General features: G+C 41.5%; 1 protein-coding gene across 1 annotated transcript in view; it reads left to right on the forward strand.

Annotated features, from left to right (window-relative positions):
• Nucleotides 1–371: 371 nt before the first annotated feature.
• mcm9 (minichromosome maintenance 9 homologous recombination repair factor) overlaps nt 372–16330 on the forward strand; it is a 74441-nt gene continuing 58482 nt past the window's right edge. The window contains exons 1-2 of the mRNA XM_028797799.2: nt 372–448; nt 8460–8776. Coding sequence (XP_028653632.1) covers nt 417–448; nt 8460–8776 — 349 coding nt within the window. The 5' untranslated portion in view covers nt 372–416. The remainder of the gene's footprint in view (nt 449–8459; nt 8777–16330) is intronic.

Here is a 16330-nt window from a genome sequence, read left to right on the forward strand (position 1 = left end):
CATAATGTTTTAACTTTTTAAAGAAGTTTTATATGTATTTTTGCATAAATCTGAGGATTGTCTCATATTAGACAAGTAGGTTTGCTACCATCTTTTTAGTACATAACATTTAATTGTGTAACAAAATGCACATTCTAGCCCGCTGAGTATGTTTTAATAGTGACATATTATTTTGACCATCTTTCTTAATGTGTTCCATTTCCATTCGTTCTCTGTTGCTCCTGGTAGAATATTTATTGCCATTTGAGTTGTAATTGCACCTGTCTAATGAATGTGATGTTCTGAAGAGTAATTCATAATATGCTTTATGATTCTTTTAAATGTACACTCTTAAATTGTATTATTCTTATAGGTAAGATGGTAGAAAAACGAAAACTGGACTGTGTAAATGGCTAAAGAAAAATGATTGGTTTTTAATGATCCATACCATTACTCCAGATTTAAGCTGGTAAGTAGTACAGTATTATGAACATTATGACTTTATAATATGCTCATGGAAAGTGATGGGCAACGTTAAAATTGCTTTAAGTACTTTGACTGTATGTATTACTGTAAGATATGGTCGAGGAAAAAATAAAGCAAATGCTTTAGTAAATGAGGGATTCAAGTTACATTGGATTTAGAAAGTATTTAGACCCTCTTTCTGCATATTTTATGGTGCTGTAGATTTAATTTTAAAAATATAAATTTGAAATTTTCACCCATTGATCTATTCTCAGTAACCTATAACAACAAAGTAAAACATGCTTTCAGAACATTTTGCAAATTTATTAAAAACCTAATACTGACATATATTCAAAACAAGTGTTTCTAGGCAGGTGTTGACTAGTAAGCAAGAATCTCATTGACTTTGAGGAAAAGCTGATTATCTGGGTGTATCTGGCAGAAGCTTCAGTGACCAAGTTTGCCCAGTTTAACAATGAAGAGAAAATTACCGTATTTTTCGCACCATAAGACGCACTTTTTTTTCCCCAAAAGAAGGTTGGAAATGTCTGTGCGTCTTATGGAGCGAATATTGCGTCACAGACCATGATGTGTAATACCTGACAAAAATCGACATCCAGGGGTACAGGGCGACAAAACTCACTGTTACGTTACAGGCATTCCCTCTGTGCTTGGAGGAATGTTAGACACATTGACTTGGCATCTAATCCTTGCATGTGCGTGAGTTGCGAAATGTAAACAAAGGCAAGATGGCATCGACATCTCACGAGGGAGTGGGGCGAGTGCAGAAAACAAAATACTCAGCAGACAATGTTTTGCGCATTATCACTGAGTTGGACTCTGATATTTCAGAATCTGATTTTGTTGAGAGTGATCAGGAGATCGAACAAGAGAGTGAGGAACTGGCATCAGCTGATCGGGACACCAGCCGATGCCACCCCAGCTGAGAGCATTCGTGCAGCCATGCACCTATAGCAAGGTTCGTGTGGGAGGAATACCTAGACATTGATCCGTGGGAGCCAAACTGGCTACCGGACTTCACAAGACAGTATGGCTTGCTGTTGGACTCGACAGATTACCAGCCGCTGGACTACTTCAGGCTGTTCTTTCCTGAAGCTGCCTTTCAGCTACTGTCAGATGAGACAAACAGGTATGCAGAGCAATTTTTTGAATCGAGGGCTGTGCTTGCACCGCATTCTCGTTTTTCAAACTGGAAACCCACAACAAAACACGAGATGAAGGGCTTTGTGGCATTACAAATATAGATGGGACTAGACTGGCGATATAACTTCAGGGAGCATTGGTCCAAACGTGCATGATGATAGGTACGTGCTCCTGCAAAGTGATTGTGAGCAACTGAGCTTCATAAATTCTGACACTAGCAATGAGCAGTCCTTGGGGTTTCCATAAAACTAGAAGAGTGCTTGAACCTTAAAGTCTCTCCTTATTTGTTAATGACAGTGATGAAGTTTCTTAATACCGCTGTTGAATTTACATGGTTGAAATATGATTCTGCTATATTTTATTGAACATATTAGTACACCATTTGGTTCAGAATATTTTTTTTCTTGTTTTTCTCCTCTAAACCTAGGTGCGTCTAATGGTCAGGTGCGTCTTATGGTGCATAAAATATGGTAGATAACATAGGTATGGTAGGAAATTTTATCAAGAAAAGTCTTTCTGCCTTTACAGTGAGAGATACTTTGGTTGGACTGTAGTTCACAAGTAGGTTGTTAATTTTAGGATGTACTCATGGGGGCGGGGAGTAAGATGTAAAGAATGGAAGCAGTGAATAAAACTATTCAGATCAAGTGAATTAGCCTTCAGCAAGTAGGTATATACATGGTGGTGCACTCAAGGAAGTCCATCCATCCATCCATTGTCTCCCGCTTATCCGAGGTCGGGTCGCGGGGGCAGCAGCTTGAGCAGAGATGCCCAGACTTCCCTCTCCCCGGCCACTTCTTCTAGCTCTTCCGGGAGAATCCCAAGGCGTTCCCAGGCCAGTCGAGAGACATAGTCCCTCCAGCGTGTCCTGGGTCTTCCCCGGGGCCTCCTCCCAGTTGGACGTGCGTGGAACACCTCACCAGGGAGGCGTCCAGGAGGCATCCTGATCAGATGCCAGAGCCACCTCATCTGACTCCTCTCGATGCGGAGGAGCAGCGGCTCTACTCTGAGCCCCTCCCGGATGACTGAGCTTCTCACCCTATCTTTAAGGGAAAGCCCAGACACCCTGCGGAGGAAACTCATTTCAGCCGCTTGTATTCGCGATCTCGTTCTTTCGGTCACTACCCATAGCTCATGACCATAGGTGAGGGTAGGAACATAGATCGACTGGTAAATTGAGAGCTTCGCCTTGCGGCTCAGCTCCTTTTTCACCACGACAGACCGATGCAACGCCCGCATTACTGCGGATGCCGCACCGATCCGCCTGTCGATCTCACGCTCCATTCTTCCCTCACTCGTGAACAAGACCCCGAGATACTTGAACTCCTCCACTTGGGGCAGGATCTCGCTACCAACCCTGAGAGGGCACTCCACCCTTTTCCGGTTGAGGACCATGGTCTCGGATTTGGAGGTGCTGATTCTCATCCCAGCCGCTTCACACTCGGCTGCGAACCGATCCAGAGAGAGCTGAAGATCACGGCCTGATGAAGAAAACAGGACAACATCATCTGCAAAAAGCAGTGACCCAATCCTGAGCCCACCAAACCGGACCCCCTCAACACCCTGGCTGCGCCTAGAAATTCTGTCCATAAAAGTTATGAACAGAATCGGTGACAAAGGGCAGCCCTGGCGGAGTCCAACTCTCACTGGAAACGGGTTCGACTTACTGCCGGCAATGCGGACCAAGCTCTGGCACTGATCGTACAGGGACTGAACAGCCCTTATCAGGGGGGCCGGTACCCCATACTCTCGGAGTACCCCCCACAGGATTCCCCGAGGGACACGGTCGAATGCCTTTTCTAAGTCCACAAAACACATGTAGACTGGTTGGGCAAACTCCCATGCACCCTCCAGGACCCTGCTAAGGGTATAGAGCTGGTCCACTGTTCTGCGACCAGGACGAAAACCACACTGTTCCTCCTGAATCCGAGGCTCGACTATCCGACGGACCCTCCTCTCCAGGACCCCTGAATAGACTTTTCCAGGGAGGCTGAGGAGTGTGATCCCTCTGTAGTTGGAACACACCCTCCGATCCCCCTTCTTAAAGAGGGGGACCACCACCCCGGTCTGCCAATCCAGAGGCACTGTCCCTGATGTCCATGCGATGTTGCAGAGGCGTGTCAGCCAAGACAGTCGTACAACATCCAGAGCCTTGAGGAACTCCGGGCGTATCTCATCCACCCCTGGGGCCCTGCCACCAAGGAGTTTTTTGACCACCTCGGTGACCTCAGTCCCAGAGATGGGGGAGCCCACCTCTGAGTCCCCAGGCTCTGCTTCCTCATTGGAAGGCATGTTAATGGGATTGAGGAGGTCTTCGAAGTATTCCCCCCACCGACCCACAACGTCCCGAGTCGAGGTCAGCAGCGCACCATCCCCACCATATACAGTGTTGACACTGCACTGCTTCCCCTTCCTGAGACGCCGGATGGTGGACCAGAATCTCCTCGAAGCCGTCCGAAAGTCATTCTCCATGGCCTCCCCAAACTCCTCCCACGCCCGAGTTTTTGCCTCAGCAACCACCAAAGCCGCATTCCGCTTGGCCTGCCGGTACCTATCAGCTGCCTCCGGGGTCCCACAGGACAAAAGGGTCCTGTAGGACTCCTTCTTCAGCTTGACGGCATCCTTCACCGCCGGTGTCCACCAGCGGGTTCGGGGATTGCCGCCACGACAGGCGGAAGTCTGAAGGCTTAAATGCTTTTTTCCCCCACTATGAATGTTTTTGGTTTGCTTTCTCAAGGTGAAGGCACATTTTCCTTTTCATGGTTAAGGCTGCCTGAAGTGTCCGTGATTACAAAGTGCAAGAAGAGTGCAATGTGCAAGATACATCTTCTAGATGCCCTGGGACGCATCTTCTATGACGTTCCTGGGGTCATGAGGTGTTTCGGGTCTTACAACATCCGGCACCCTCACCCAGATGACCCAGCCGGCATTGATCATGCCACGACTTGCGTCCCAGTAACAGCCACCAATGGATTTGCCATCTAGTGGCTTTCTCAGCGGCTTTACTCCTGGATTTATTGGCCCTCCTCCTTGCCTCTCCTGTAATGCCCAGTTGATTGAGGACTTTGCATAGTGAATGTCCTGCAGACTCTCTACAGCCAACCTCTATGGGCTCACGGATTGTCTTTAGGGCTCTGTCTCGGTACTTCTCCACCAGTTCCTGGCACTTTGCGCATTTCTTCTTGTTTGCTGCTTCCATAAGGTCTTCCCAGGGCACTGTGAGTTCCAGCATGGTCAGGTGTTTTATCACCTCAGAGATGATGATCATGTCTGGCTGTGGTGATGTCTTGACAATATGTTGTGGAAATTTCAGCTGTTTATCCAAGTCAACATGCAGCTGTCAGTTGGGGGCCACAGGGAAGAGGCCCATTGTTGTTGTTGGTTGTGGGCATGGTTTCTCACCAGCTTTCACAAAGGACATCTTTATGGTGTGATGGTACTTGCTGGACCCGATATCAGTGGCTATACTTTCGGCAACCACTCTGAGCACCTGGTTGTGGTGCCAGTGGTTCTGGTCTTCCCCAATGGCCTTTGGGCAGCTGCTGAGGAGGTGTTCTAAGCATGTTCTTCCAGAGCACAGAGGACAGGATGAAGTCTCGCTTATATCCCAGATGTGTAGGTTTGCTGGGCTAGGTAGGGCATTATAGATACCCTCAACAAGGAACTGGACATGTTAGAAGTCTTCCCGCATGATGTCAGACCAGGGGCCTCATGTATAAACGATGCGTATGCACAGAAATGTTGCATAAGAACGTTTCCACGTTCAAATCGCGATGTATAAAACCTTCACTTGGCGTAAAGCCACGCACTTTTCCACGGTACCTCATACCCTGTCGTACACGAGTTCTCCGCTTGGTTTTGCAGACTGGCGACACCCAGCGTCAAAGCAGTGCTACTGTTCCTGTGTGTTTACCCTTTCTTAGATCCACATCCACGACGGCGGCTTTATCAAATACACTGAAATTAACCGCATATCGTTCATAAATTTAATGCATCTGATTGTAATTAACCTGTAACAATATAATGGTCCACAGAATGGTCAAACTATTCTAAATACCATAACTGCTTTAGTGTTGTTACTCTCACTGCACCTTCTTCTTCTTCTGTCAGGTGCTCCTGTTAGGGGTTGCCACAGCGGATCATCTTTTTCCATATTACTCTCACTGTACCACTCGGAGTATTTATATCACTGTATCTGAGTGTGAATCACAGATCTACAGCGATTGGAAAGAGAATTATCGGTATACCGCATCAAGCACTCGCTGCCTCAGCCATTCGCTATTTGAACTGCTCTCATCCGACCAACGCTTCACAGCCTTTCCTGTTCGGACCTCGCAGTTCACAAACAGTTTCATCCCAAGAACTATACACGCACTCAATCAGTCCAAGTGCTCCTTGTAGAACTGTTTGTGCTTGCAAGTTACCGTGAGGTAATTGCACTTATGATACAGTTATAATATTGCACAATCTGAGCCACTTTATAAAGCGCGTATTTACATATGTTGACAATATCATTTTTAAGATGAAATGCAGCAAAATATGTTGATTATATTATACAGATAAAACTTTAACTATAACTACATGATGCCGCAGCGTTAGCGAGCTTGAGCTTCGCTCATGGATTGTTCCTGCCTTGCGCTGTTTTCATGCTGTGGCTGGCGCGACACTGGAAGGATAGATGGATAGAATAATTAAACATTACACAGATATTTCGATGTTCCTTAAAAGTTTTGAAGAATCGGCATTCTAAGCTTACAGATGACTTAATGTCCATTACAGAGCTGATTATGTGGCGATTGAGTATTTGGAGAAAGAAAAGTAAGGACAGGAATTTGGGGTTAGTACGTTTGAAAAAGACAGTACTTCTGTAATAAAGCATTTCATTGAAGGTCGCGCATGGCGCAGCAAGCATCTTGCTGTAAGACATGAACAATCACTGCGCCACCGTGTTCCCATGTTTAATAACATGCTTTAACTTATCATGAAAATGATATCACGTATACTTCTCAGTATTTTAATTATTCAGAGAGCTGTAATATTACGAACGCAATGGATTCTGTGTCCTATCGTAGAAAGAGCACGTAGTGATTCAGGCACATAGAGCACATATAAGATCAAATACACAACAAAGCATTTAACGTGCTACTTTAGTTACGATGGGATTTGAGAAACTAGTAAATTAAATGATTTTAAGATGAAGTTTATGATGTTCTACTTTAATGACAAAATAAAGTACGTGATTAAAGTGGAAATTTCGAGATTAAAGTTGACATTTCGTGCTTTTTTCACACTGTGTGTGCCTTTTTTTTCACTGTAGCCTAATAAGCTTTCATATGACACTCAGACGGTGAGCTACAAGTCGCCTTTTCACGCCGACTTTGATATGTGACAACTTTTTTATTTCGGCACTGTGCAACTTTGTGAACTTGAACTTTCGAGTTTCTCCGACACGCTATGTTACTCAATCAACTTCCTTTTGTTGCTTATATAACTGTTTAAACCAACAAATAGTAAGTTTTTCTTTGCCTCCATTTGGTATTCGCTGAAATTCTTCTATTTTTCCTCGTATTTTTGCCATTGCCTTTTCACAGAACTCTGGACTTAAGGGCTATTTATCTTGATTTGCATATTCAAAGAGGCGTAATTCTGGGAGGAGTTGGGGCGGGACAGCAAGTGTGTGCAGATGCGTTTATTTCCATGCTGAGTGGGATTTATGTAGCAGAAGAATGCGGAAGTTGGTGAATGCACAGATTCCTGCATCTGGATTTTTCTGTGTATAAGCACATTTTGGCTTTTGTGCTTACGTCATGTTATAGTGCGAATTTTTACGCATGGTGTTATGCATGAGGCCCAAGGTAATCCTGCATTGCAATACACACTCCCACCTCATCTACGCTCTGTGCTGTCTGAGCCCAACTGTCCTGCTCATCTGCTCTTCCTCCACGCCTGCTCGAACCTCTTCCTGGATAAGATGGTGTCTCTTTTTGCCCTGGGTCTTGCAAACCTAAACCTTTGGGAAGTATCCAACATCCGCTCTGCCAACCAGCGCTTTTTGCCTTTGGCATGATTCTACCACCTTCACTGCTTACTCTGCCCTCCATTTTTTGCCCTCTCCTTACTTCAATGGCAGCTGATGGCACTTTCTGGTCACTGGAATCCCTGTAATGTAGTGCTTCTCTCACTCTGTTTTCAAATGTTTCTATTCAGATAGTAATAGTTTTCCAGGATTTCCGCATCCAAAATGTACAAATGTTCAATGACAATTTTCTCAGCAAGATTGTGAGCAAGTTAAACAGTATATCATGGTCTTCACAGTTGCCAGATCTCAACCCGACTGAACACTTATGGGAGATTCCAGAGCATTGATGCTGCCACTGTTATCAAAATAGTAAATGCGAAAAATTCTTATGAAGGACAGAATACAACACCATTCTAAGTGCAGTTGGTGATGGTTGTTGTTGAAGACTCATTAAAATTTTTCTGGTGGCATTTGGTTGCCTAAAACCTTAATGGAACAAATTACATATGTGATATTTTATTTTGGCAGATATTTCTAGAAGTTTGTGATAATTTACTATACATTTAGGTCAAGCTATTGTATCTGTTTTCAGAGTCTGAAACAACATTTTATAAAATTGACTAGGAATATGTTTGCCCAAAAAGCATTTAAATTAAGAAAATGTAAAAAATGGTATAGCTAGGTAACTGTGTTGAAGACTGTTTCTCATTGGTATCAAACCCTTTCATAGTAGCAGAATTTACTTTTAAGATGATTTGTTAATTAAATTATTTTAGACCATGCTGGCTGTGTATTTTACCTATCCTAATATTTTTTTTTAATATTTCCACAGGTTCATGATGGTTTTGAGTCCAGAACAAGTAGCCTTCATAGGCCAGGTGTTTGAATCCTTTGTTTTGGAATATCACAGGACTGACATAATTCGGATTTTAAAGGAAACCAATGAAGAAGCTCACTATTCTGTAGCCATCAATGCCATAACCCTGTTTGAGACAAACATGGAAGTGGCAGAATACTTTAACTCATTTCCAAATGATGTACTTTTAATATTTGATAGTGCTTTACAAAGAGCTGCCATGTTTGTAGTACAGTCTCTTTCAACACCTAAAGATCACAAAATGAAGCAAAATCTTCATACTAGAATTTCAGGTGAGTAATTGGTTTAAGTGGGTTTAAGAATTACTTTTTAATTTATATCTTGGAACACCTTGGGGTTGGGGACAGTATTTGAATTCTTTATTGGTAAATGTGATGCCTATGTTTTGGTTGTACATCTGTCTACTTATTTCCAAGTAATCATACGATCCATACTTTGCCAGCATATTTTATAATGATGCATCTTTTATCCACTGTTCTTCCAAGTTTTATGACTAGTGCACTATATGGTTGGTTACAGAAAAGTTGTATTCACACAATATTTTGTTCTTTCTTTTTCTATAAGGTGATATCACTTGGATCAGGAAAAGAAGGTCTAATTAAACTAGTATGAATTTTTATTAAATTGGATTAATTACTTTATTAAAATACTTTCAGCCACTATACAGTAGTGGTTGAAAGTTTTGAGAATTACACAAGTATTGGTTTTCACAAAGTTTGCTGCTTCATAGTTTTTAGATATTTTTGTTTGTTGTTTCTATGGTATACTGAAGTATAATTACAAGCATTTCATAAGATTCAAAGGCTTTTATTGACAACTACATTAAGTTTATGCAAAGAGTCAATATTTGCAGGGTTGGCCCTTCTTTTTCAAGACCTATGCATTTCATCCTGGCATGCTATCAGTCAACTTCTGGGCCAAATCCTGACTGATGGCAGCCCATTCTTGCATAATCAGTGCTTGGAGTTTGTCAGAATTTGTGGGTTTTTGTTTGTTCACCCGCCTCTTGAGGATTGACCACAAGTTCTCAATGTGATTAAGGTCTGGGGAGTTTCCTGGCCATGGACCTAAAATTTCGATGTTTTGTTCCCTGAGCCACTTTTGCCTTATGACACAGTGCTCCATCATGCTGGAAAAGGTGTTTGTCACCAAACTGTTCTTGGATGGTTGGCAGAAGTTACTCTTTGATGGCTGTCATACTCGGGGAGTAGCTGTTGCTGTAGCAGATCGGCTCCTTCCGATGGTGTCCGATGTCACTCTTTTCAACGAGCATATTATGAGACTCCAATTACGGCACTCTCTGGGTTCCTTATCTGTTGTCTCAGTGTATGCTCTGACCATGGTGAGTGATGTCTCTGTGAGGGAGGCATTTTATTCACAACTTCGCCTGGTTTTTGATGGGTGCCCACAAGGTGACATTTCTCTGGTCATGGGTGACTTCAGTGCATCCACTGGCACTGACGTGGCTGGCTATGAGGATTGGCTCGGTCTTCATGGGTCTGGTGACCGTTTTGAATACGGCTCCATGTTCCTTAACTTTGCAAAAGGTCAGGGGCTGCGAATCACTGGATCCTGGTTTCAGTGCCCTGAGCTGCATCATTGGACTTGTTCTTCTAATACTGGTGGTGCGGTGAAGGAGCTCGGTTACACCCTCATGGGCAGATGCTGGAAGCCCTTACAAAACTGCAGGGTCTACAGAAGTGCCCAGTTTGTGAATTCTGACCACAGACTTGTTGTTGCTACTCTGAAGATCCAGCTTAGGTCCAGTAGGTTACTGCCTACTAGGAAAATGAGACTGGACCTGGCCAGACTCCAAGATCAGGGTATTATGACAAGTTTGTGTGAGGAACTTACGGATTTGGGTGCAACTGCCGAACTTAAGGTGACGTGGGAGACCTTCCATGACAAGACCCTCAAGATTGCTAAGGGTTGTGTTGGTGTTACTGGTGTTCCCAGAGTACCCATCTCGCAGGGTACTCTAAATATCATCAAGAGGAGTCTCGGTGCGTGGCTTGATGGCAACTCCGGTCTGTACCGGGACCTGAGAAGGATGGCTGCAAGAGCTCTGAGGGCAGATAAGGAGGCATTTGTTAGAGGAATCTGTGAGCAAGTGACACACCATCTATGGTCTAGTTGCCTATATCCTGCTTACAAAGGAATCGAAGGATTACACACATCCGAATCTGTTCCTCGGAGAGTCACACTCCGGGCGGCTGATAGAACGGTCCTTACGAATGACACTGCAGCTGTGACCGGCTGGGCTAGCTACTTTGAGGAGCTGTTTAAAGTTGATACTCCGGCTAGGACGTTGGATATCTCTGGGTCTTCAGTTCTTGAGGCTGATCCTCCAGTTATCTGTGAACCATCCAATTTCACTGAGATTGAACAGGTGGTGAACCAGCTGAGGGTAGGGAAGGCTGCAGGGGACTGTGGTATCTGGTGTGAATTTCTCCAGGTTGGAGGTAAGTCTTTAGAGTCCTGGTGCTTCCTGTCTTGCTATATGGTTGTGAGACTTGGATGCTATCCAGTGACCTGAGATGAAGACTGGACTCCTTTTGGTACTGCATCTCTTCTGAGAATCTTTGAGTACCACTGGTTTAACTTTGTGTCAAATGAGAGGTTGCTCATGATGTCCCGAATGACGCACTCTACCTGAATCGTGAGGGAACATCAGTTACAGAACTACAACATTGTGGTGCGATTCCTCGAGGGTGGTCCGGCTGGCACAATGCTCATTGTTGAGGACCCGAGTGGCTGGACCAGGGCAAGGGGACACCCATGTAACACCTGGCTGTGGCAGACCAGAGGAGGGTCATTTCTGGAGGGGTGGGACTGGACCGCGTGTCTGCCTGGGGTTTGCCAACCAGGATCCTGAGCTGTTTTGTCATGTGGTGGGTGTGGCAACATGCTGTACTAGTGCATGCTCCCCGACCTGACTTGACTTTTAAGAAATGTTTGCAATTTATAATGTTACAATATGTAGCATTATTCCTTATGATTTCTATGAAAGAGTGAGTGATAGGTTGATGATCAGTTTTCTTTTCAATCTAACAGTCTCTTTTCTGAACTTTGGTGAAAAGTACTACCTTATTTTATTTTGCTTTTCTTCCTTTTTGAGCTCAAATAAAAGCACAATATTTTGTTATTGTCAAGAACACAACGGGTACATACAGTACATTTGGTCCATTGCCATGTTGAAAATTTATTTTACTCCAAGGCAATATGTCATCTTAAACAAAATTTAATGTGTTCATTAATTTTCCATACTATCTTATGTTTAATTATAACTTGTGACTGCTGGACAGACAAAGCTGTAGTATAGTACATCACAAGCAATCCTCCATGAGCTAACAAACAACTTCAGCACAAACCTTGAAAGTATGTGAGACTGCTTAAAATTGTGCTGAAATGCTGCATATTCTCAGTTTTCTAAAATTAGAAGTATGAAGATTGTAATGCCAGGCATTTAAACTCTCAAAATGGATCTAAATCTTAATTATAGATGAGTGCTTTTCAAATTCTCTCCTGCAGATCTATAGTGGCCACGTATTTTCATTTCTTTTTTGTGTATCATAATGCAAGTTATTAACAGAGCTTACTACTATGTTCCAAGCATTTGTTTTAGACAGTGATAGATTAGGCTTATTTACCTTACCTTTTAAGATGTTGCTTTCATATATACTGTGTATGCAGTATACTAATATATTGTGAAATAAACACAGGGACAAGAAAAAAGGTTTGGGGATCTAACAGATATACTTGAAAACAAGTGATTACAATGAAAGGTTTTTACAGACATGAGTTCCAAACAGAACTGATCATGGTAGAGGAAATACAAATATGTGTGACGTATATTATATAATGTGTGTGTATTAGATGTTTCATTAGTTATGACAATAAAAAAGCTGCCCTTTTAGCATCTAGTATTATTTACACTTACGTCTGCTGTTTGCTTTAATTCAGTATTTCTATATAAACAAGGGTGTAAAACCTAAAAGGAAAAATACATTACAAATAAGAAAGCAACAAAAAAGCTAGTAATAAGTGTTTAACCCTATCGCAAACAATGTAAATAATTTTTTGTTAACTTTCATGCTGCCTCACTTTTCCAAATACAGTATAAAAGTGGAAAAAGGGTGAGTGAAACCATAAAATCTGTTAAAATTAAGAAATGTCTCACAAATTTTAACACTGGTTGGTAAAAAAAAAAAAACTGCAGTCATAGAGCTCTCCAGGACTAAGCATGAAAGAAATTGTACTCATTATTTTAGTGTTCTTAACAGTACTTTATATTTTCTGTAGAAGATTTTTTTAACGTTTTGGATATGCTTCCCTTGTTGAGTAGCTTTACTTGCAAGTTAAGTAGATTAACAGTTCCACCTAGTGGCAGCCTTTAGGCAAGCTATCTTATTGACAACAGAATTTAAATAAAACATCTAAGAAAACTAAAATGTATGATCTTTTTTTTTTGCTGAATTTGAGTTAAATGATTTGTTTCTTTGTTACTACTTTTTGGCAGTCAGACAATATTTATTAATATAAAAAAAACAGCTTGATGGGAATATTTTTCACTATTTTGAATATTTACCATAGATTATAAATAGATAACTCAATTTATCCTGTATAATTTTGATTTCTTTTAAGCCAGTGCCACAAAAATTTAAAAGTCTTTGTTCACATACAATAAATTGTGTAAATAAAAAAAAAAAAATGCTACATTTAAAGGATGATTTGTCAAGGTAGGAAGTAGCCATGTCACCATTCAATTGCTTCAGTCACATCTTTTACCCTTGGTGCGAATTAGAGCCGCAGTATGCTGTCATCCCTTACAAATACTTCCCCTCTAGTAGGTGTATTCTCAATAAAGATAAAAATATTGCTTGATGTTCTTTCTAGAGTAGTCTGCTTTTATCAACATTAAAAATGTACTTCTAATCATAGCTTTGCTTTCTCAGAGGCAGATGGAGACTTTCAAGAACATTTGTTGCATTACTTCTGCCTGTAGTAGGTGCTTTACCTGACACTTTCAGGTTTTCATGATTGCTTGCTTTACACTTTTAAATCCTTTCAGGGATATCTTTAAACTGATTATCTTTCAAGATAATCTTGGTTAATTTTTCTGAATTACTGCATTCTCTGTGTCATCTTCTGCACACTACGCTGTCGTCGTTGTGTAGTTGTTTGGTGTCAGTGTCAGGATGACACTTATGCTGTGTATGTGGGAGATTCTGGTGACAATTAGATGAACATCCTGCTCTTGCTTTGTGGTATGATTGTATTGAGCTCTCACTCATTGGCTTGCTCAGGACTGGCCTGGACACTCTAACAGAAATTTATCAAGCTACCCAGGTACCCTCCTCAGTGGAGGAGCCTGGCTGTGGTTTGTGTTTTTTTTTTTTTTTTTTTTTGTCTTTTGGCTCAGCTATTTGGTGCATTAATATTTCTAACCTGCTTGTATACATACAGGGAGCTCTGAAATGTTAATTAACAAACACATCATTTTATGTCTGTGCAGGCGTGTTTATTTTTAGATTTTTAAATCACATTAAACGATATCCAGCGTATTGGAAATTTGAGCCTTTAAAAAAAAAATATATTTTTAACAGTTTATTGCATAAAACAGTAGTCTCTCCATAAACCATAACAATGGACAACACTTGACAAGATTTGCCAGATATCTTGAAATCTTGGCTTCAATGTAAACAGAAAGAAATTAGCATGCCAATGAGCAAGTGATAAAGCAGCATAATTTATAACAAATGAGGAGTTCTTACTTGCATGTATATTATCTACTGACAATACGATAATATGTGTTAAATGAAAGAACCGATGATCTATACAAGAAAAACTCAAGCAGTTGTCAGTTTGAGTGGCTGTTGAGTAGACTTCTGACCTCTGGTTTTGAATGGTAATGGTCCTGGTTGACAGAATAGATTAGATAGCATTCCTACACTGTTAGTTTTCTAACATTTTTAATGAATAATGTTTGCCTTTCTAAGGAAGTGTGTACAGGGAAAAAAGAGAGCTTAGTACCAGTAATATTCTCTGCTAATTTTGCCACCCACTAATAATGTTTTGTGGTCCTTTGTTATTACTATTGTTGCTACTTAAATGGATTTGGTTATTTTTGTTGTTGCATAATAACTCGGATGTTAAAGTATAATATTCATTCAGGCACTTCTTTGGGCATGCCATAATGTCTGATCAGTCTAAGGTTACCTTTTCCTGGGCAGTGTTTGGCAAAGGAGTTGTGCTTCTTTATCAATTGTTCATTCAGGAAGGGGCAGGACATTTTCAACATAACATCAACTTTTTCTGCTCCTTAAATAGTGCTGTTGGGATCAACATTTCTGACAGGTAATTTTTGAGATTTCTTATTATGATTTCATTCTCTGTTTATGAATCATTGCAACTTGAAAGTGTTAATTTTTTCATGTTACACTTGCTCTTTAGTAGGTTAGTTTCAGAGTATTGGTTGCCACAGAAAATCTTTCTTTCTGGACCAGGCAAAGTCTGAGCCTATTCCAAAGTGTAATATAAGGAAACAATCCTCATCTGTAGCTTCAATGATCACATGATTCTGGGTTAATCTGTTCCAGAAACACAGGTTTGGCCAAATTCAGGTTTTTCTGGAAGAAAATTAGCCTTTTTTCTGTGAATCCTGACTTGCGTTACACTAAATTACACTAATCCTTCTTTCTGGAACAGATCCCAGAACCCTATCCTTAGCAACCATCTACTAATATTTCTTGGGAATTCCCAGGGGATCCCAAGCCTTGTATATATAATCTATTTAGTGTTCTGTTTATCTGCCCTTAGGTATTCATTCAGTGAGCTATAGCTGTTGTACCTTATATGGGACCATCTTCATGTCTAAATTACACAAATGTCTTCTTTTGATCCATAGAAGCAGTGAATCTCTCCAAGATCTTTACCTTATCACAGAGAGCTCGCCCAACCACCTGTTGAAGGAACTTTGTTTTGACCTTTTGTACTTGGGTTCTCATTCTTTTGGTCACTACGCTTGGAGCTCATGAACGTTTGAGAGGATACGAATGTTGAATGACCAGTAAATTAAAAGCTGCTCGGTGTCTAATAAGAGTTTTCACAATGTTTGTAAACTGAAATACTGCATCCATTTAGTGTTTAATCTCATGATCTTGTTTTATCACCTCTCTTAATAATAACTAAATATACTTCACTGTTGGAAGCTGTATCTTCACAACCTCCTGAAGGCAAGCTGCTCTTTAAGTGCTGCTAATTCCAGTGTTGACATTTGCAGACTCCGGTTTGAATTGCTCATGTTGGGAGATCCACTCCATTAAATGTAACACAACCCTTTGATATCCTATTCATGACAATTGGAAAGAACAGAGGTACTACAGTCGACCCTTGATATACGACCGGCTTGACATGCGAACAACTTGATTTACGACCAAAATTTTTATTTTGATTTACGACCAACATCTTGCGTTACGACCTGAATGCGGTCACGTGTATCCGCTTGCGCGATTGTAAACAAACAGAAACATTCCTATTAATGCGGCACTCATTCAATAAAATGTCAGATTTGTAAACTCTCTTGGGACCTCCCCAAACTAGAAGACATGCCAAAGTCCAAACTCCGTATGGAAGACTGTTTATCTGTTGCTGGGGCAAAAGCCGGCTTAAAGCTGTGCTGAGTCTCTCAGCCAAAGCAAACAGAAAAGATATCGATGGGTGATATGCATGTGATATCCCTGCCCGGCAATGAGCAAGCTTCCACAGTCGCGGCAATCGCGCTTCAGGACGCACTTCAGCATGTCGTTCCCATTGAGTGGGGAGTG

Source organism: Erpetoichthys calabaricus, chromosome 3 (assembly GCF_900747795.2).
Source record: "Erpetoichthys calabaricus chromosome 3, fErpCal1.3, whole genome shotgun sequence".
In the NCBI taxonomy this organism is placed as follows: Eukaryota; Metazoa; Chordata; class Cladistia; order Polypteriformes; family Polypteridae; genus Erpetoichthys; species Erpetoichthys calabaricus.